The sequence below is a fragment of the Lepisma saccharinum genome, chromosome 1 (genome assembly GCF_977018435.1).
Source record: "Lepisma saccharinum chromosome 1, izLepSacc3.1, whole genome shotgun sequence".
Classification (NCBI taxonomy): Eukaryota; Metazoa; Arthropoda; class Insecta; order Zygentoma; family Lepismatidae; genus Lepisma; species Lepisma saccharinum.
Window position 1 is genome coordinate 211604273 of NC_139229.1, and position 23823 is coordinate 211628095.

The 23823-nt window shown below is 39.7% G+C and overlaps 1 protein-coding gene across 1 annotated transcript; it reads left to right on the plus strand.

The window, feature by feature from the left end:
* Nucleotides 1-313: 313 nt before the first annotated feature.
* LOC145988714 (uncharacterized) lies at nucleotides 314-23329 on the plus strand. The gene is made up of 6 exons (XM_083123822.1): nucleotides 314-400; nucleotides 2962-3791; nucleotides 4618-4755; nucleotides 5763-5977; nucleotides 8494-8649; nucleotides 22893-23329. The coding sequence occupies exons 2-6, from the start codon at nucleotides 3019-3021 to the stop codon at nucleotides 23327-23329; spliced, it is 1719 nt and encodes a 572-aa protein (XP_082979948.1). The 5' UTR covers nucleotides 314-400; nucleotides 2962-3018.
* The last annotated feature ends 494 nt before the right edge of the window (nucleotides 23330-23823 follow it).

Here is a 23823-nt window from a genome sequence, read left to right on the forward strand (position 1 = left end):
GAAACGTTTTTCTTGTATAATTTGCTCACAATGTAGGTTACCTTTAATTTTCGGGAGTTTATAGTTTTACTGTGTTATTTGTCACATAATTTCAACAAACACATCAGACTACGACTGTGATTTCCCCCGGTCCCCACAGTGTATGTGCACTAACAGAGTCCCCACAAGGTAGCATATGCGCGTATGTGTGTGTTTGTGTGTGTGTGCTGTATTATAATTATGAACTGACTGAAAAGCTTAGGACTCTCCTCCTGTTATCCTATAGCAGAAGAACAGAACTCACTAATACATGTAGGTCTTGCCTTGTTTGCGTGTCGTGGCTAAAACGAATTGTGCATTGCATTAGCAAGCAAAATCGACTGTCTGTGTAATTTTGTGGGTGATGTGAAGCAAGTAAAAGGTAAAATATATACATTTAACAATAATATCTGTGAAAAATTTAAATTAATGAATATTTGTAGCTTTAATATTTAATTATAATTCATACCTTCCTCAGGCCAGTCCATAATCCTTAATGGTAAGCGATAATCATGCTTGTGTTAATTTTGCATACATTTCACTGCAGTACTGGCATGTTAACAATTAGTTTTCTTTGCTCTGGTAGACATTATACCTACATTATCATGTACTCTACTCCACGATGATATAGTGTTACAGTAAACATGTTTTCATTGCAGAAAGAGACAAATCAGAATAAACAATATAATAATCATATGCTTTTAACTTTATCGTTTATTAATTTCTTAATCTCGTCATTATTGTACTCATCTTCTTCAAGCACATATTATTTATCAAAGCAAAGCAGATGTTAAAACACAATTTTATTTTTGCCTTGGGCATATTTCACACACGTGAATGACTTAGTTTATTTAGTAAATTACTTAATGTGGCCGCGGTGGCTCAGTCGGTAACGCGACTGACTACCATGCTAAAGGTCCCGGGTTCGATCCCCGGCCGGTTCAAATCCGGGAACTTTTCTAACGATGGAAGCGGCCCCGGCGCCCACCCAGCGTCGAATAACATGGGTACCTGGGGAATACCCTGGGGGGGTAAAGGCGGTCAGGGGCGTGATGCTGATCACATCACCCCACTCACGACCGGATCAAGAAAGTGTAGGGCGTTACCCCCACACCCCCTATACGCCTTCATGGCGTGGTGCTATGCACAGGGGAACACTTTACCTTTTTTTTTTACTTAATTGAATACATCATATGTTGGCAGTACATATTCATCGCACGATATGTTTGATGAAAAATGAGAATATACACCTCTTGGTAGCATAAAGTCTATTGGTTTTTTCCAAATTATCAAACTGTAATTTTGAGAATATATCTATTACAGGACTTCCTTCAAGATTCCTTGCATTGTTCCTCTCAAGCTGTTTGCGCATCTACATCTCTGCGTCGTTTTCACATGCTTTTAGTTACCGATAATATTTACTGATAGCTGCATGCCAACTTATACCTAGAAACGGTTTAGTTATAATGTCCGGAATGTTTTCTTTAAAACAACTTTTATTTTCCTTGTCAAGCATTCATTAAACAATATTTAGACTTTTAGTAAAAATGCAAGAAAATGTAAACAATGTTCTTTGCAATCCAACTTGTGCACTTATTCTAACCGAAACTGGATATTAGGACATAACCAACTAATAAGTTGCTGTTGTGCATTCAGATAAGTATCCCTTTATTTACAAACAGTAACCTAATAAATCAGGAGAGAGGAAATTTTGGATTAACAGATAAATATCTTACCATAGCCATTACACTTCATTACGCTTCAGTTTGGAAATTGATATTTCTCACAGTCTGCGTAGATTCTGATCTCCCGCACAAGTCTGGAACTAAGTCCCTTTAAAAGAAAATCGTTAAATAGACTCGGGAAGTGTGAGAGAAAGTTGTAGGTCCCAAGGCAGAAAAATGTGTTCGCGATTTGGACATACTCCTTCGAGTATATTTCTGTTCAGGCAGCAAGTGTTCGCAATTAGGACTGTTCGCAAATAGGATTGTTCGCAATTAGGAGGACACCCAGTCAAACAAGATTTCTCCAAAGCAAATACTTACTCACTGTAGCTTGAAATCGTGTTGCCATATGTACTATTACTGCAAAGAAAAATAATATCCCAGTCTTGCATAACTAAAATTAAAAATTGGTCACGCTAATGACATAGGATCTAGGACACAAATTTTATTAACATCTTCAATCTATTTTATTGATTATTGTTTTTCCTTTTCATGGTATTTATTTAACATACGTATTTTACACAAAACTATTTTTACTTCATAAATAAAGAGCAATGTTTTGGAGAAAATTGCACAATAGGCCATGCTAAGAACAAATTGCATGGATATTTTTTTTATCTCTTGTTTTTGAACTTTTTTATTATACAGGTAAATGGAGTAAGATAAGGGTTGTATACCTAGAATATTTGATATTTTTAGAATTACTTCACAATTAAATGGACGCTCAACACATGGTATTCCATGACTTAGACATTTTCCTACAAGAAATTTGCTCGTAACTTCGTAATGCTACCGTCATAGAAGAGCTTTCTGCTTTTCTCTCTATCTGTCATTCAGAACTGTTTTAGACGTGCTTCCGTAAACTCAGCGAATCATCAACAATTCGTTGTCCTCTTTCCATAGATCTTTGTTGTTGTGCTTCAATCTGGCTATCGCGTTTTTTTTTTAAGAGTTGTTCTTCTGGAACAAGCGAGTTAACTCAAAAACCTTACCATCCTCCTATTTACATCCGTGAGACTACAGCAACGTGGTAGAACTTTATCTTTGTGGAACCCCTCTTTTTGTTTCTAATGTTGCATGTGTTTAAATAGTTTAGCTACAACTCTATCCGTCTAGTTGAGTTTCCTCAAGTTTGGGTTAGCAATTTGCTTCTTAATATTGTAAAGAGTGGCTTGAGGTTTGTAGGAAAATGACATCTAATTTTTGTGTTATATCTTAGGTTTCTGGAGACAAGAGGCAGAGCTTTGTCCGAACTATCTGACTGTAAGAATCAGCAATGTCATCTAAGCGATCAGGAAGCGAAATCTACGTCTCCGTGCACAAGGAGTCAGCCTCTCTCCAAAAGCACGTGAAGTCTTTCGACACCGAAGGACTGCCTTACGCCAGCCTGAAAGCAGAGAAGAGGGAGGAGATGTTCCAAAACGTGTCCAGGGACCACAACACTTCCTGCGACGACGCCAACGTCGCACCCCTGCAGGACAAGTGCCTCGTGAAGTTCTCCGCCAGCAGATCTACCAGCGACTTGGGAACGAAACCAAGGCTGGAGCTTGCAGGGTTTCACACGGAATCGTGTCTCAACCTGAACCTGAACGACCTTCTTCCCGAGCCAGCTCTCAGGAGAAAGTCCTCGGCTGTGGAGCTCTTTCCGAAACTGGAAGTTGCTGAAGAAGACGTCTCACTCGCGGACGTGGTCGTCGAGAAGGGCCACGGAGATTTACCCACTCCTGTCAGCAAAGGAGTCGAAGAAGTATACACTGATGACATCGAAGTAAGTTCCCAGGCAGAGGGCAGCGCAGTTTTGATGCGCGGCGAGCAAGAAGTGGCAGGGGAAGAACCGGATCTGCCAGAGGTAGAAGCAAGGATCGACTTCGCTTTGGTGATTCCAGTATTGTCACTCTTGACGGAAGGTCTGCGATGTCTGAATATTGGAGGTACGGCTTACTTCGGAGCCAAGAGCATTGCGGTAGGAAAGCTCTCACACTCCTTGATACCATTCGTTGGCTTGATCGTTTCCCTGATAGCAACGCACATTGTGTCGTTTCACAGCAGGTGAGCATAACTTAGTTAATCCAGCTCGTCGGGTCTCATCACAAATATTTCCTATCAGTATAGTAAATAAATTATTTCAACTCTGCGATGTACATTTATGGGAAGCATGAAGCATGTTGGTTTCAAGCAGTCAAGTGTTCTGGCTTGCTTCCTTATGTTGCTATGGCTACTATTCCATAAGACGACCCCATAAGAAACATTACTAAGACCTGATTATACATTTGAGATACAATTTCCTTCTCCAGGTACAAACCCGGGTTTGATTCCCAGGGTGGGTGACCTAAGGTTGGAATCTTTCCGGCCTTGTCCCAGCATAAATTATACCTGGAGGGTAAAGGAGGCCGGAGCGTGGTGCTGATCACATCAATTCTAAAATGGTCTAGATCTAGAATGTGTGGAGCCCTACCCACCAGATTCTCGAAATGTACCTTCACGGCACGGTGCACAGCGAACTTTACCTTTACCTAAGTGCAGACAGTAAAGGGCCCAAAACTTCAATTCGCCTATTGAAAAAGGTCGCTGGAAGCACAGGCACCTCTCATTAATTTGCAGGGAATTGTACGTATATATTGATTGTGGAGAATACGTAACTCAAATTTATTGGACAGTTATCCCCGCATTTAAAAATCAAGTCCTCAATTTGAATAGAGAAAGCGTATGATGACAGTAAAACGCCTTCACTTTTACCCTACTTTAGAGTTGCGTAAATTATCGCTCCTGTGGTCCAATCTATCTTACATCCACCTGATATTGGTCCTTATAATTTTGCTTCTTTTCATGTTGCACTTTAGAATTCACTGTACTCATATTACAACCTTCTCGGCAGCATTTACCTTCCTAAGAAGAAACCCGAAGAAGAAGAAGAAGCAGAAGAAGAGGCGATAGAGACAAGAGCAGCCCCAACGAGAATTGAAATCAGCAGTAGAGCAATCGCCTACGTCATTGGACTGGAGCCTTTATTAAGGTAAGAAGACTTTGTCTTTGTAACAGAAACATATGTTCTGTTCTACAGAAGGTGGAAATTTTAATTTTGAACATCAGTAACTTGAAAAACAGAAGAGGCATTTACAGGTACGACCTTGTCTATTGAAATATTTTCAAATACTTTACTTGGTGAACATCGCAGGAGTGTCTAGAGAATAATTAATGGCTCGGATTCGAATGTAATTTGTTTCAAAATACGCAAATTGAAGTGAAAGAGATGTCAAACTTATCGCCGTGACCTAATTCGAAATTTTGTAACTTCACAACAAATGTGGACTACGTTAGAGAGCTCTTGAGAAGCACCTGATACGTGTAAGAATTTTGATCATGTGAACAACATGAGAAAATGTTTTTTTTAGAGTAAGCCTAATATTATCTTGGACGGAAATAGTTTCTAAAATTTTCTGCACATACTTGTAATATATTGTTGTGAATTGGTACTGTATTTGAAGGGAACAAAATTTAAAAAACAGAAAATGTTTATTTCCTAGTTTCTGACATTTTACATACTTGGACATGATTATTGTAAGGAATGCTCTACACCATCGTTCTTGGTGTGAAAATGTGGTGCTATAAATGGCGAACACAAAATTCAAATCATGCGCTGAAAGGGTACAATAAAACACGCTAAATGATGAGTTAGTGCGCACATGCAAATCTGTCGAAATAGAGTTTGCTTTGCAGAAACAATAAAATTTATGTAATAAGAAAAAAGTTAGAGCCAATGGTAAAATAACATTTGCGTTTACATGAGAAGCACTTTTTTCATCGCGCTATGACTCCAGGGGTCCTGGGTTCCAATCCCGGCCTGGGCATGGGTGTTCTTTGTGAACCGAATTATTACTGGCATTGTTAGAAGCTTGTGAATCATTCGCTATCATTTACATGTACTCCCGGGAATACCTTGTTGATAATCAGTGCTCTAGCTGTAATTGTTTAAAAGTAGATTGAATGAAAACAACCTTACCTGCTTTCTTTGCCTTGAAGATGCTTCAATGGGATACACTTGCGATTGAAGGAATCTGCAGCTGAAGGAAGAGGCGAGGTGGAAGAGCGAATCAGGATAAAGAAGAGGTTCCAATTGCAATGGAGGATAACCGCCATGTGCTCTGTGGTTGAGGCCGCCCTGCTCTGTTCTCCGCAGTTAATATTCCACATCGTCACATGGACGAGCCAACCGCATTGGATGGCAATTCAGAACTGTAAGCAGCATCCTACTAACACGATTCATGCTATTTGTAGTAGCACATGTACACGTGTACAATGTGTGAAATGAATATTCAACTTGCCTACTGTGGTTTCTTGTTGATCACATTCCTGCATTACTAGCGAATGCCCAGTGCCGGATCTACAAGTCTTGGGCCCCCCGTGCAAAATATTATCAAAGGCCTATCCCCACGCACAACCACCCAACTCAATTTTTTTTTAAATGGGAAGGGGGTTATTTGATATATATAGTACACTTTATTCTCACACCTGGAAAATGATACATTTGTTGCAATCATGCAGTCGTAACTTTTTCCTGATTAAAGATAGCTTGAAGAAACCTTCACCACTGCATTTCTCGTGAAAATATAGCCTGATTTGACTCTGGTCTGACTGCCACGCGGGAAATCTGGGGTGGGTGACTAAGGTCGAAATTTTTTCTTCTTTATCTCTATATAAAGAGGAAGGCCCACCCAGCCTCAAATCAAATGGTATCGGGGGTGGGGGGGGGGGGTAACGGCGGCTGCAGCGTGGTGCTGATCACATCACATCCAAGATGACCGACATTGAAAATATGTGGGGTCCCTACTCCCACATTCCTTAAATGTGCCTTCATGGCACGATGCTATGTGCACATGAAATTTAACTTTTCATTTACCTGTATATATTGTATTCGTTCCCGTACCCCTGAGTAACTAAGTTTGTTTCTACTACTACTACTATGTCAATGGCTTAGGTCCCACTAAAGGTTTACTTATCTCCGCACCCGCTCCCAGCACTGAGGAGTTCTGCGGCTTGTAGATCCGGCACTGCGAATGTCTTCTTCAGAACTTCTGCACTACTGACGAGTGCCTTCTTGAGACCATCTGCATCACTGACGAGTGTTTCCCCAAGCCTCTTGCACCATTGACGAGTGCCTTCCTCAGACAATGTGCATCACTGACGAGTGTATCCCCAGGCCTTTTGCACCACTGACGAGTGCCTTCCTCAGACAATGTGCACTATTCCTCAGCACTGACGAGTGTTTCCTCAGGCCTTTTTCACCACTGACGAGTGCCTTCCTCAGACCTGTGCGCTACTGATGAGTGCTTTTCTCAGGTCATCTGTTTACACTTAAGTAATAAATGCACAAACAGAAGACCTTTCAAAAGCACTCGTTAATAGTGCCGAAACCACATCAAGAACTTTGAACATTTATTTCATATGTGATATGTTCGAAAATCAGTAATAGGAATATCATGTATTTTCTTAGCTTCTCGATACAATACGCATATGTGTCAATAGACGTGTGTCTATACGATACAGCTCACGCGTATTGCTTTTATTTTATTTGATTGTCATGTGTTTTCTACTCGTCTGGGCTATTCGTGACTCTGAGAATGAATGATGAACAGATGAAAGTGATGAGGATAGTGAGGAATCCCAGATAAGAACCTGTGGCTTCGTTGCTCCATACGCTGTTCGCTTCCGTGCGGAGGCCAGCTCAAGCGTAGTGTGTTTAAACTTAGAAAATAATACATAATTACCTAGGTATAAAGTTCATTTTAAAAAATGTAATTTAACAGCACTCATCACATAAAGCATAAAAAAATTGAATAGTTGGTATTTAAAGCCATAATTGTTCAATGTAGAGCAATATTTTTCGTTCTAGTAATATATCTTTGACGAAGTGAGTGTGATCTAGCGGATCATTGTGGTCCTTAATGCTTGTGAACCGTGGTTATATTAAAGCAAACTGTTAGAATTATCCTAAAATACATGCTTAGAGAGTAGCTGTAGGCCCATACCTAATACATGTGATCATGTAATGATGTTGGCACAACGTGTAATTTCCTACCATTAATAACAGCAACTTCAATTTCTTAATGTGACATCCGTGGTTTGAATGTTTGTAAGAACTGGCGATTGAATTGCGAGTATTGGTTTGTAGCTAGGCTATTTTCGGTACATTCCGCTGTGGAGCGTGATTAATCACATAACAAGTCGATATCATGGCAGAGGTCGTTCCTAAGTCCTCGTTATTGATTCTTACACAATTAGGCTCTTCTCAAAGTAAACAAGGTATCGTCCACATAACGAACATTGCTGGAGTACCGTTGTTTGACAAGCAATATTGATTCTTAGATCAGTAACTAGATTTTTGGTTTGAAGAGATCAATTAACGTTGGGTTGTGATAGTGGAGATATTTCTGGACTCTGTTAAGAATACAGTGACAGATGTCGTCTAAATCATTAAATAGAAAAGTTCTCTGAAACTCAACTTTGTTAAGTGATTTTTGTTGTCTTTTTGCTGAAATATACCTAGGTAGACTGCCTTCGTCAGTATAGTAGTGTATTTTTCAAACTCTCATTGTTTTAAATATTCAACGATGTATAAAACACACGGTTGTTAAATGAATATATGTTTATGAAGACGAAATTCAAACATGTATAAGTACTGCACATATCCTAATTTATCCACTCTTTCTGTTTCTCAGTTCATAAATTGAAATCTGTTTCCCTTCCTTTCCAGATCCTGATCACTTAGCTCTCGTCGTATTATACGCAGTGCAGATAGTTTGGTCTTTAATCCTCACTTTTCCTCACTCAGAGACTGACAGAGTGGATGTAGGGGCCAAGGATATCCTCAAACAAATTGTCGTGTTTCTGTGGCTTCTGTCCTTCGTCGGTAAGTATTTCACTTTCAGAAAAGTTATTTTCGATAATTTACGTACATTATTCATCTTGTCGAGATATTAGCCAATGACGAAAAATATTAATATTTTGGATAAGGATTCTTAGTTGCTCAAAATGTGAAAAATATTAGTTTTCATGTACTAAAATATTAAAAGTATTTACTAAAATGTGTAAAATATTTGCCAACGCCTTAAAATTATCTTCCACATACTTACACCGTGTTTTCGTCTTTTCTCATTTCGCCTTATGCAGGAAATGAGAAAACCGGAGAGAGGGAAATAATTCAGGCGAGAGACATTTTCGTTTCTAACCTATTCATCCACTTGTGTGCACACGCCTGTGAGACTGTTGAAAGATAGTAAGAGGATAATATGTTTGTTGGATTACGTGGATGCAGTATTTTATTGTGTTCATCTGGAGATATGTGACTTGTAATTAATTGCATGATGCGTGTGTGTGTGCGTTTTTGTGTTTCATAATTGCATTTCCATGTCAGCTACCAATGTTTAGTATAAGTATATAACCAAATTGATAAGTAGACCTATATTATATTTATATTTGTTTATATTTGGTGTTAATTAATCAGCAAAAGTCATCTCCAGATTATCCCTCCCGTCTATTATTTCCCTTTCCGGGGCGAAAGGGGACTTCCCATTGACCACTGGAGATAAACCGGTTTCTGTGTGTTGATAAAGCATAAGGCGAAATGAGCATAGACCTATTTACACATAACAGTCAAATTTTGTCTATGCTTATTGATTTTTTTTAATGTGTGGATTGTACTCGGAAGTTTGCGAAGGTTCTTGAATGTGATTGGATGACTTCACCAGTATATTAGATGAAGCAACTGCCCCTCAGAAATTGGCAGAAGAACATGACGGATTAAGGTGGATGCTATTGATGCTGCAGCATTAGGCTCATTCCTGAAATAGGTTCAGATGAAAACAGACGAGAATTTTCCGAAAGCTGAACAGTTTTCTTTTGCTATATTAACTTGAAAATAAATCTTAGAATGAAATTTGGAGCCCCAATTTCGGACGTCTAGACACAGCGTTACTTATTATACAGCGTGTCCACAAAAACACTCCTCGATTTTATTTGGTTATAAAATGAAAACTTTGAGGAATATTGTGTTCATTTTTTGAGTAAACGTGTAAAAACTCATAAAGTTTCATGTGATTGAATTTCATTACAGACACTCAATGTGTGCCCCACCTGTCACACGGCAAACATCTAGGCGATAATCGAGCTCATTCCAGACTCTGGAAAGCATATCGGGCGTGATTGTGTTTACAGTAGTGATGGGTTCAAGCCGTTCATTTGTGCGAGTCGACTCATGAGCGCTCGCTCACTGAGAAGAGTCGTTCAAATGAGTCGTTCAAAAGAGTCGCCAAGCTTCTTTTTCTCGAAACACATGCCTGAAGAGGGGGAAGGGGGTAGGAGGTGTTGAAGCAGATGATTGTATTTAAGTAAACGAACACAACGTACGTCCTTCAAGATTAATAAATTGTATTGCATTTTTGTGCATGTGTGTGTGCGTGTAGCCGACTAGATGGCCAAGATTCTGAAGTAATCGACATTTGATCTTGCCACAGAAGTTCCCGGGTTCTAGTCCCGGTCTGGGCAAGGATATTCTTTACGAGTGTCCCTTCATCTATATCATCACGCATCATCCTCATCGTCGCGATTACTTAAAATTTGAAGAAAAGCGGCATAAAATAAGAAAAATACAAATACTATTCTGTATGTGTGTGGATATACATATATGTGTAAACAGTAAACACACACACACAAACAAAATTTATTGCACATACTTGATTTCATTACTCTGTCTCATGAGTGAGATTTTCTATATTTGTATCTTGTTTCAGTTTACATTTCATACTGCGGATAATGCAAATTATGCAGTACGATAGCATACACAGAAATGCTATATAATTATATCAATCTTTTATTAGTAATAACGTGCATTACATATTCTTCCTTTTCTGCATTCGATCACTGGTTTTAATATCGCAACAAAGTGCACTCCAGATCTGCGCTGCGACACATGCTTGCATTTCCACGAGCATCGCTCGTTCACGACTCTTGAAACAGCACGAAGAGTCACAGCACAGTCCCACGACTCTTTCCCCATCATTCGTTCACGACTCGCGAGTCGGCACGAAGAGTCATTAAGCACCTTAGCGACTCTTCTCCTCCCTCATCGTTCACGACTCGCGAGTCGGCACGAAGAGTCATTAAGCACCTTAACGACTCGCTCGCCTTAGCGACTCTTCTCCTCACTCATCGTTCGCTCGCGAGTCGCGAGCTCTCTTGCACAAGGCGCGGGTGCGGCAGTCTCGCCAGCAGACTGGATCTACAGTTTAAAGTAGGATCCACCCGCTCGCTCTCCGCGGATGGCTAACAGCTGTGTTTAAGAAATATATATCGCTCTTGAACATTATCCATGTCCATCCCATATCCATGTCCATAGCTTTTTGTTCCTCTACAGTCATTCAATATAAGTTTCTGCCAATATCATAATGTATGATCGAATTTCTATAAAGCGGGCCAAATTATACGTATGCATTTTTTTTAATGTTGCTTTCTACTAGTAAAACACCTTAACACGTAGGCTCACCGCAGATGGCCAACAGCTGTTTATATCACTCGTGAACATGACCCATGTCCATCTTACGTAGTTGTTCCTAATTCTGCAGTCATTCAATAAAAGCTTTTTTGCAGTATCATGTACGATGAGATTTATGATTAAACTTCTATATTTATTCTTTAATGCTGTTTTCATTAGTAAAATATTTACACGTTAATGTTAATGAAATATTTCACGTCATATGAAAACGATTTTGTCAGACAATGTTTAAAGTTCACTTTATGCTCAGATAGTCTAATCGGGATTGAAGCTACATTTTAAACTGGGGTCTAAATCACTGGGCAAGGTGCCTCCACCGAGGATCGAATCCGAGACAGGAAGCGATTTCCTTACCAGGATTTAACAAGGAATGAAAGGATGGCTGAATAACATAAATAAAACATACTCCATGGTACATGTTCTTTGTTTCTTGGTTTCTATGTTGGCCAGCTTGAAATAATCTTGGAGTGACAGATAAGTGGTGTCGCCCTCCTCAAAGTAAGCCTATTGACACCGAAAGTTCCGGGTTCGAACCCCAGCCCAGAGATGAGTGGTAATCTGTATTTAACCTCTTGTCAATTACTCTAATCACCATCCATCCTCCGTCGTTGCCTTGTAACGATAGCTGGTGGATCCCACTTTAAACTGTAGATCCAGTCCCGATTAGCTTATCTGTACGTAAAATTCATTCATCCTCGCTGTCAATACTAAGTAATTAGGTATAAAAGATGCATAAAATACAACAAAGCGTGTTAGGCAGTTAAAATATTAAAATTGAATTAATAAATTATAAAATATAATTACTCCATGCTAATTTATAAGAAATTATAGCATTTTAAAATTTGTTTGTTCCTTAATGGGAAAATAACTAGTAGCTTATTTCTTCTGTTCATTCTCATGTTAACAGATTTGTTTTCTTGGATAAATAAAATTGAATGTGTAAATTAAAAGGTTTACATGTGCACGAAGCGGAAGAGCAACTCGATCGAGTATCGTGGTGAGACAAGATGACTTGGCACATCGTTTCAACTCGTGAATGAGAATGCATATCTTGTTCGCGATTTGATTTCAAGTTAAAAACACCTGTCTGGTTTTGTTCGCTTATCGATTTCAAAGCATAAATCGGTATCGTTACTCCAATGAGACGAGATTCTCGGACAGTACATTTTACACAGAGTGTCTCTCATCATCTCACCAACTTTGGAAGGGTTGGCCCTGTTTTCATTGCGATTTTGTAATGTCCTGCTACTTGTGAAACTGATTCACTTCCAACAATTTCAGTCGCCTCCGTGGAGGAGTGGTTAGAACAGTGCGCTAAGAGGAATCTCGGAATTGAGTGTCACTTCATCAATTTCATTATATCATCACTGATTTTCATGTTCGCGATTAGCCAAAGTGGCAGAAGAGCAAAGCCTGGGCAAAAGTGGTATCCCGAGCCGCTATGTGTTTCCACCGAATATCGGCCTCAGGACTCCCTGCCCTCGTGCCGCGATGTGCTAACCACTCCGCCACGGGGGCCGGCCCTCCCCATCACATCTCTGTTTTATACTAAAGGCTATGATTGAATATGAATTTAAAATTTTGTGTGCGTCACTTAGGCTATTTTGCACCCTTCACTTTATACGGGATCCAGCCCCTTACCAGAACTAAAATAACATAACTGTAATGTCCTGTAGTAACTAAAATATTAAAATAATCTGACCGGTTAAAAGCTGAGGCTGTAAAGGCACTCAGCACACATAAGGACAAAACACAGGACAACACACACACACATTCCTACGAAAATTATACTGGCCGTAGGTATAGACGCCAGAGCCTCGTAAGTCTGCAAAATGCAGTCCAGGGTGTACTATGTGGAAGTGAGGTTGTCAATTGGGTGTACTACGTGGAAGGATCATCCCTTACATCCCTTAAACTATATTTCTCGAGACCCTTGATGTGCTAACCACGCCGGCATACATTATAGAATACTTGAGTTAGTTTTGTCAATATTAATTTTATTGATTGCATTTTTGTTTTGCAATGATTTTGCGCACTGAATTTTCATATTTATCTTTGCTTTTCATTTGTGTTTTACTTTTATTTTGTATATAATGCTGTGTTTCTATTGGTGTAAATTTGTGATTCGTCTCTAATAACGTTATCATTCCAATGTGATTTAAATTTTAATCTTCTAATCTCACGTGTATAAATGTAAGTATATGTATGTACACATGCATACAGAGAGAAAGAGAGAGCGATTGTATTGGGAAATTGCATGATATGATCGTTAAAGGGAAAATCCCCACCGTTCCCCGCATAATTTCAAATTTGTTCCTTGTATTACACAAAATATATTAAATTAATGTTATAACAAATTGAATATCCATTATAGATCGGATTATAAGAAATTGTGTATAACTGCGTGTGTTTGTCTCTCAGGTTCTTTATTAAAAAAATCAGAAAAACAGAACATAATGTAGTATTCAAATATAAAAAGACCTTCATTTCACGAGTCCACTTATAATTAATTCATTATCATGTGGTTTGTTCTATTAGGTAATTCTTAACTGAATATAAAAAATTGTAAGTTATAATTTTTGTTTTAATACATGTTTGTTATTTTCACTAAAGGTTTATCATTTGAACTTGTGCTTGCTGCTTGTATTACGTCATTTTTGGATTTGGAGTAACAGAAAACAAAAGGTGTTTATTGTCTTTGATCTTGCTTTAGAAAATAATGATTGGTTGATTGATTTGGTTTATTTTACTTCGCTTTTCTGTCACTTTTTTGGGTAATCGCGAAGATCAGGATGAGTAATGAGGTGAACTAACCACTCCACCATGGAGGCCGGCGCTTTAGAAAATAATTAAAAGTAACAATCGCTTTCCACACTAAGTATTTTGTGTTGCAAATTATAAATTACTGCCCCCCTTTTCTGATTCACCCTAATAGCATAGTGGTTAACGCTGTCATGTATTAAAATGGTCTGCTTGGCAAAAATTGTTATAAGTCCACTTTTATGCTCCAATAGGCTAATCGGGTCTCCCTGATGGCGTAGTGATAACGTCGCCGGTAATCAAGGGGTACCGTGTTCAATACAAAGTGGAGGTTCGGATCCCACTTTAAACTGTAGGTCCAGTCCCGACTATCCTTTTCTGTCACTTTTTTGGGTAATCGCGAAGATCAGGATGAGTAATGAGGTGTACTAACCACTCCACCATGGAGGCCGGCGCTTTAGAAAATAATTAAAAGTAACAATCGCTTTCCACACTAAGTATTTTGTGTTGCAAATTATAAATTACTGCCCCCCTTTTCTGATTCACCCTAATAGCATAGTGGTTAACGCTGTCATGTATTAAAATGGTCTGCTTGGCAAAAATTGTTATAAGTCCACTTTTATGCTCCAATAGGCTAATCGGGTCTCCCTGATGGCGTAGTGATAACGTCGCCGGTAATCAAGGGGTACCGTGTTCAATACAAAGTGGAGGTTCGGATCCCACTTTAAACTGTAGGTCCAGTCCCGACTATCCTATCTGCACATAAAGTGGACTTAAACAATAACAACTCAAAATAGGCTAATCGGAATATTGTAATCAAGAGGTCTGTGCCTAACACCTTCCCAACATTTTTACAAGACTCCCCTAATATTTTTACTAACATTTAATTTCTTGTAATTTTAGCGCTAATGGTTTGGCCGAACGTGAAACTACAGGACAAATTTGTTGGCTGTTCTTCGCTGCCCGTCATGGGCTGAGGTTGCGCGCTCTCTCTCTGCAAACAACACTCGCGAGTCGACTCTTTCCTTCGTTCAAAGAGTCGCTAAAGTGTGCCACGACTCTTTGAACGAAGGAAAGAGTCGACTCGCGAGCATGCTCCTTCCCCTCTCATCGTACACGGCACGTTTCAGCCAGCTTTACTCAACTAGGGGTAGGGAAAAGGAACAGAGAGGACCCCCCTCCCCCTCCCTCTCCTCTCCAGTCACCATTTGCTGCCCGCAGAATCGACTTGCTTTCTTTCAAAAATTCCGGCCGCCAGGCGAGTATACACTTGCGCATGCGCCTTCCTCGCAAAATTCGTGGAAAGGAGAGGGAATAATGGAATAATAGTTGCTTGGCGGGCGGAGGAGTCGTGGCACACATACGACTCTTTGAACGTGTCGTTCAATTCTGGTGAACGAGTCGTTCACCGCTCACAAGAGAGAGTCGTTACTTTTGAACGACTCGTTCACGAACGACCCATCACTAGTTTACAGCTTCTGTGATTCTGTCCTGCAGAATTTCAATGGATGCAGGTAGGGGAGGTACGAACACTATGTCTTTGATATACCCCCACAAGAAAAAATCGCAAACACTAAGGTCCGGTGACCTAGGAGGCCAGGGAAGAAACACCTGATCATGGCGTCCAGAACGACCTATCCATCTGTTTGGCAGGACCTCATTGAGAAAGTTACGCACGTTACGATGCCAGTGCGGTGGTGCCCCATCTTGTTGGAAAAGGTAGTCACCTACCTCAGTAAGTTGAGGCATCAACCAGTTTTGTAACACATCCAAGTAACTGTCGCCGGACACAGTTTCGCCTTCAAAGAAAAAAGGACCATAAACTCTGTTCAGATATGGCACAAAACACATTACACTTAGGAGAATCACGTTGTATCTCCAGCGTGGCGTGGGGATTCTCCAATCCCCATATCCGCACATTGTGTCTGTTTACCTTACCATGCAGGTGGAAGGTTGCTTCATCACTGAAAATGATCTTCGACAGAAGATTGTCATCATTTTCCATTAACTGCTGGAGATCCGAACAGAACTACTCTCGCTTTGGACGGTCTTCAGGTTTTAACTTCTGCACCAGTTGCAGTTTATATGGCTGAAAGTGCAAGCGTTTTCGTAACACCTTGCTAATCGTACTTTTTGGGATTTGTAGTTCAATACTCGCTCTGCGCACTGACTTTTTGGGGCTCCGAACAAAGGTTTCCCTCACACTCTCAACAACTTGCTGTGGGACTGTCGGTCGGCCAGAGTGCCCTTTCCGCTTTTCACAGATGCACCCTTCTTCGACGAAATCCTTGTACCACTTCAAAATGGACTTGCTCGAAGGTGGTTCCACACCAAATTTACGCCTGAACGAACGTTGAACAGACACGACACTCTTTGTTGTGTGTAATTCTAACACACACCAACTTCGTTGCTGTTTTGAAAGCGCCATCTTGAATTTACTGCCCTCTAGCGGAAAAATGGGTCAATTTCACAACCTGTAGGGAATAAACAAAAATATTTTGAGTTACTACACCTTCTGACACCATACTTACAAACATATTGCAAAAAGTTTTCATTTTATAACCAAATAAAATCGAGGAGTGTTTTGTGGACACGCTGTACAGTTACTATTATTCTTCGCGCAGTGACGTAACTATAACGTCGTTGTGTTTATTGTTCATCGATGATTTCAAGTTAATCCTATCAATGTTACGTTACACAGTTTACTTAGTAATTTTTTTGCAATATTTTGGCAATTGTTGCCACTTTATTATTATTCGGTTAGTGCGACGTAGTAAATTTTTCACCTTGAAAGTTAGTTGTACGGAGAAAATCGACGGTATTTCATTGTTAGGTTTTGACGTGACAGCATGAGGCCCAATGTCGTCTTAATCCGGTCCTGCACAAGAAGCACTAAATTTGTGGGGGGAAAAATAACCAAATATAGTTCGCTACATGTTTATCACAATCACACTTCTCATATATGATAATCTCGATCGTCGGATTGAGTTTTGTTGCTTCATCGGTGACAGTTTTATCTTCTACAGCCCCCAGATCGTGCTTCATAGACTGTTGTTCCACTCTTTCGGAACTTATTCAACAATTTCGTAACTGACACATACTTTGCAAGACTTTGTCTGTATTGTGAATTCGCTCCTCACGCATTAAAGGAATTCTGTAGTTGTTTTCTGACGCCTGGAAAATATTACATGTAATTTGGTTAGAGTCATTCCTTCATAACCTCTCATAGGTTAAAGTAAGGTTAAAAATGACTGTCCCCGTGATTTCCTTGCGAAATTCTAGCGTTATTTCAGATATCGCACGAACCCATTCCTATTTTCAGAAAATTAGCTAAATTCAAGATGGCAGCCATTCGATTGACATCCACAAACATGATTACCCTTTGGTACAGTCACGGACAATTCTAGGTTCTTACGATACAATCTGATCAGTGGAACCCAGGAGTGTCCATGACTGTACAGCATGCTTCTATCATATCCATTCACTTTTACCCTTCAGTTTCGTAACTGTGTTGAGTGCATTTTGACTCATCCTTCCTATTGTGCATAGTTGCCTTACTATTTAAATGCACCGGTCTACTTGGCGGAGTGTTTAACTCAGCACGCTACCACGCCAGAGGTCCCGGATTCGAATCCCGACCAGTGCATGCGTGTTATTTGTGAGTGTCCCTCGATCAATTTCATCATATCATCATTCATCATCATCTTCGCGAGTAGCCAAAAGTGGCAGAAAATCGAAGTCAAATAAACAAAGTCAATCAATGAACTATTTAAATTCGCAGCACAAGCAAGATTTTCAATCGACAGTCTTTTGTAAACAATGACAGTGAGTAACTGATATGGCTAGGCGATTAAATTACGTTTTTCGCGAATATTACACGGAATTCAAGTAAGTATTGAAGCTTCTCTGGCGACGAATGATGAATAGATTGTCTTGGGCTGACCGATAGTCCGAGAGAATCTGTTCAACATACACGAAATTATTTGTACAATAAATTAACTTATTATGTTTGCTCTGTAGCATAAAGGACGGAGTACGATAGGCTTCTTGTGATAGAAATAGCTTGCAGAGAATTACAATTTGGTTCCTTTTCTAATTTAATGTGAAACTTCGATAGGGACACTCTGAAACAAAGTGTGTCGGAGAAGATCGCATATGTTTTCGACTTTTAAGATAATTTGGACATTGCCTCACTTTTGGTTCGTTTCCCAGCCTCTTTGACGTTACTGTGGGAAAGGTTCCAGCTGATCCCAACGGGGAATATTGATTCATCCTCGCTCTTAAGAATTAAAGTTGTTTTCTTCTAAGTGCACTGTCAGAAGTAAAAATATGTTCTACTCGGAAGGGGAAGGAAAGGGTGTGAGGGCATTTTGAAATATAATTTTTGGATTTCTAATTTTATTTCCAAAGCTGAGGGGTCGAATAACTGAAGGTCAACCAGAATTACAAAATTTGTGTAATGGTATTGAGCAAATAATTAAGCAAACAAATTATATCTTAACAATAGCTAAATTACCACATAACCAGGCTATGCACCTTAGCTGGTCGACTCACTTCGTCATCGTCGGTTCCGGTTACGAATCCGCCCTTTGACATGAATCATCGTTTGCGAACTTTCATTAATTCCATCTCAATCATCTTCACAGTCGCGATTAGCCTAAAATGCGTAAATGCGACGCAAAATAACAAAAATACAAATAGAAATAAAATACCGGTAGTCTTCGAAGTAAGCAAATTACATGACTGAAGGATGAAATTGAATATTCCTGTGAATTTAGTACAGTTACTATCTGCAAATGAAAGAGATAGAAAATAATACTTATAAAATATTACAGTGGCTAAAGAAATTCTGAGCTATTAAAAATTAAGCAAGTAATGGTTGTTCTTATTTATCGTCGCTTTTCTGCTACTTTTGGTTACTCGCGAAGACGAGAGTGGGTGATTAGATTAAATTGATGTACTGAAGGTACAATCACAAATAACAACCCATGCCATGGCCAAGAATGAAACTCAGGAACTTTGGTGGCGAGATCGAAAGTAAATCATTAAATCACTCTGTCTACGAGTCGGCTTTTTAATGTTTCATTTGTATTCAATACGTTTCTCTCTCTATTCGGTGATGTCTTAAACATAGGAACGTTTTATTTATTTAGTTACTAGAATAATGAAACTATTCTGAAGTATATATTTTCTAAAATATCAACGTCTTGTATGTTCCTTCTTATTTCAGGCAATTAGGTACCTAGCGTGTTGTTTATCTTATAATTCCGAAGTAACTGTTTTAAACATTTTACCTTTGCGTACGGAGCCAATGTCTCGGGTGTGGGTGTAGGTGTTCTTTGTATGTGTCCCTTCATCAATTTTATCGTATCATCACTCATCCTCATCTTCGTGAGTAGCCAAAAGTTGCAGAAAAGCGAAGTAAAATAAATCAAATTAATAATGTTTTCATTGTTGTTTTAAATCCATTTTATACGCAGATAGGCTAATCGGGACTGGGCCTACAGTTTAAAGATCTGAATCACTGTTTAATGTGCCTCCCACAGGATATCGACCCCGGGACACTTAGATTACAAGCCGATGACATTACCACTACGCCATTGGGAGGCCCCAATATGTTATTAAGATTTGTCACGGGCTGCTAATTTAATAACTAACTAATTAACTCAATTAACTCAACTGAACTGAGCTTAGCAACGCAACAACGAAGAATCGCTCGCCTCACCTGCTGGGCGAATTAAACATTACATGAATTATAATACGGTCAGGATAAGTGCCTAACAGTCGGAGTTACCAAGAATAAACCTAGGAGGATTTGATTTTAAATACCTGAAATGACGTTACATAATACTACGGTGTTTCTGAATATACATATATATTAAAGCACAGATAAATACACATTACATCTTGCCCTCTTTCACTCGATCTCACATTCATTCTCTCATTCTATGGCATATTGCGACAATATGACAAATACAAAGGTTAGATTATTTACTACTTTGACCATACTCTTGCTATGTCTTGGCTACATTGCCTTTTACAATTTATCGTTTAGGATTTTAAGTTTAAAGTGAATAATTGTTCCTTGTGCGAACCCCTTCTATCTTTTCTGAAGGTATAAATATATTCAATGAACTATTGTTTGCTGTTAACATAAACTCTCATCTTTAAATTGATTATTCCGCCGGAATACCGATGCCTAGGGTTGCCATAGCACTGATTTAAGTTAAGTAATGATTTGATTCACGCAGATTCGCGGTAGATAGTCGTCATCTTTCTCACACACGCACATGGTTGGATCTTACCTTCGCTGCATTCCCTCTGACCTGGGTTGGGTGAAAGTGGTCCTACAGTTCTGGAAGGCCTCCACACTTCAGTGTTGCACTTCACGGTTATCCTGGTTGGCGAAAGTGGATCAGTCGGCATCTCCATCTGGCATCATCGGATCCTGGCTTCACTCGTTCACTTCGCAGGGACGTCCAGGACGGTACACGCACACTGTCGACTCTATACGACAACTTGCGCAATAATAGGTCAGTTCTTCGCGGTCACTCGTAAGTACAGATACGTGACTTGGGCGATGAGACGAACATACGCGATGAGCCATTCGCAGTTTCACATGGATATCAAATGTTATTAACTTTTACTACTTAGGACGTTGTTTCGGACGATTAACACGGGTGGACGTGTCTGGCGTTATTCTCACATAACCACACGTATGTGCACGGATGCGTTGACTGCGAGGGGGAGAAGGACCCCCTGGTTCTATTCTGCTCTACTCCATGGCTCTGAAACACTCACTCGAGGAAAACAAATCCAGACCTCGAGTCTGCTTGCAACTCGCAGCTCGGTCGCGCGTAGCTCACACTCCGGTGGCGATTGTAGGCAAAACTGTGCAAAACTGTCCAAATCATCCCTTTTATTCCAGATTTGAACGTAGTGACGCTGTACCCTCTATGATCAGGTGCTTGTTTATTGTTTCTGGTGCTTTGACCGTTGTCCTCCTATCCTGGTCAATGCTCACTCCGGTCCTTAACCCCTGGTAGCAGCCCCTCGCGCAGAGATTAGGCTAACTCTTCCTCCATTGTATTCGACACGTTCAGAGAGGCCAACTCAGTAGGGTTCCGTCTTCTATTCAATCCAGCGATGAATCTTTAATAAATCATAACTCCCGTAGTTCTGTTCTGATTAGGCTCAAATCTTGGAATCAGTACTTTCATGAAGTGGTCTTCCGCTGGTTAAAATCTCATCCAATTCGGTCCATTGGTTTAGAAGTTGCATTTTTCTTGCTATTCCCATAAGAATGCATGTAAATCCGAATCTGGGCGAAAAACGGTGGTTGGGCAAGCTAGTGCTGGCTAAGACAGTTCGCTAGACACCTGTATTCGCGACGGATATTAATATTACCAATTGCAATTAATTCCTACTAACGGGCAATTAGATTAATTACTTGTCACTCAATATTTGACCGTTATAGATTTCCTTTGGATTTTGTCAAGAAGTTTAATTCTAAACTTGAAAAATTAATTGATTCGTTGCTTTAATTCCATTTTATGTGCAGATAGGCTTATTGCAACTGTACCTACAGTTTAAAATGGATCCAAACCACTGTGCATTGTGGCTCCACCGGGTGTATTCAGAGACCTCTTAATTACAATGGAATGCCGTCACCGCGGAGAGGCGCCAATACGTTATTAAGATTTTCTTTGGATTAAAAAAGAATTCTAATGTTGAAAAAGACACAGTTACAGATTAAAGCTTCTTAATCAAAAATTGAATTACTACGTGAGTACAAGTAATAATAAATTGCCTCAATTTCTCACATTAATATCACCTCACATTTTACGCAAAAGATAATATGTTTTCACACTTCAAATTCGTGCATTTACATTATTATCTTTTTTTCAAAAACTCAAATTTTCCTGGTTTTATCGAGTACTTTGCACATCGATAGCATTCAACCGTCTTTGTTTTTTGATTGATTACTTTCTAGTTTAGAAAAGACGTTTTACCGTTGCTTTGAATATATTGACCTGATTCGGCTTGCTAGCTCTGGGTTTATAGCATCAGACCTACCAGTCACTCGCAAGTCTTTAGTTAGTTAATTAGTGAACAATAAAAAAGATTGATAAAGAAGGAAATAAGCTACCTTTACCTTTTATTTGAAAATTAATCTTTGTATCTGATAATCACTAAATCACAGTAGATTTTACACTATAAATCGAGGTATTTCCACTTTCCAATATATACTTTTCTTCTTATGCTGTTCTGTTTTCTTCTTTCTTTCTTGGAGAATATGGTGTGAGATTATAGTAGTAGCAATTACTTTCAATAACCACTCTTCGCAAGTGTACTTTTACTTCCTAAAGTATTGAAAAGTAATTCCACGACGCCCGGATAAACCTTCGTCAACCGCGGGGAACTCGTCTGATGACACTACAGCCAATCGAGGAAGTCAACCGAGGAAGCTTTCTGTGTCCTTAATTGAACTGTTCACGTCCTTTTTTCACCACTCACCCCATTACAACTCTAAGACTGTGATTGGTCTTAACATAATCACGCCATGCAATGTTCTCCAATGGCATTCAGTCTCTTACCCGCCTGGTTACAGCTCCTATTGCGACACTACGCAATCAATTGTCTTAGTTGTTTTGCTTTGCTAGGATGACGGCTCAGCACATGTAACTAAACACGTTCACTGAAACCAAACACTCTTCCTACGCACAATATTCCTGTTCCTCGAAATCACCCTTTCGTCTTACGTGTGCGTTATTATACGTGACCCAAATTAATCGGTCACAAGCAGACGATGGACTGATTTTTTATTTGTCGTTCAATTTCAGCTGCAAGATTGTTGATTTTCACAACTTTCGCCGCCGTCTTCGGGATCTACGCGGTGTGCCTGTGCGTGGCCCACTTCCTCATCATGCTCTGCTGGCTGCTCTTGGACTCCGGGATGACGATCGCCGACGACTTCTGGGCGAACATCGTCTCCAAGGTAGGTCTCGCTATTCTCTACACCTTCACCTTCATCCATCCGAAGGAAAGGCTGTCGAACTACGACAATGTGCGCTACATCACGTACTACCTGTTCACGTTCCTGGAGAGCATGGTGGTCATATTTTTGGCCGGCAGAGAGATCAAGGTGATGGCCGCAGCCGAGGTTGCCATCAATGAAACATACTTGAAGTATGTACTCACGGGATATGTAACGGCTTATTGCTTCACGTTCATTCCAGTTCTGTTGCTTCTGATGAGACAGTTTAATATCGCAGTCTGATTAAGTGACATAAACGTTACAAACAATACTTTCGCGTCCGTCCTTTGTTCGATTCATTTCAGTTATTTGAAGGATAACACAAGAGTGCCTGATTGACATAATTCAATCCGTTTGTTGTAGTAATGTCATGTTTGCGATTTTAATTTTCAACGATGTTAAACCTTAAACGGTTATGATATTTTGTCATCAATTCGACTTGGTGAACGGTCATTGCCACCATATGTATGTATTGTTAGTTTTACACATCAGTGATGTTACGGGTGTTCATTGTTTATCTTTTGAAATAAAAGCGTTTTCAATTCAATGTCATTTAATGATTATTAGGATATTGGTCAAGGATCACACTTAAAGTTCACTTACAGACAACTTGGAGAGTCTGTACGATCAAAGTCTCGCTTCTAATAGCTCACGCATGTATCATGCATTCTCTTTTCCATCTTCATATGTATAAGCTAGATTTCTGTAATATAAACGCTTCTATTTTCAATTTCTCT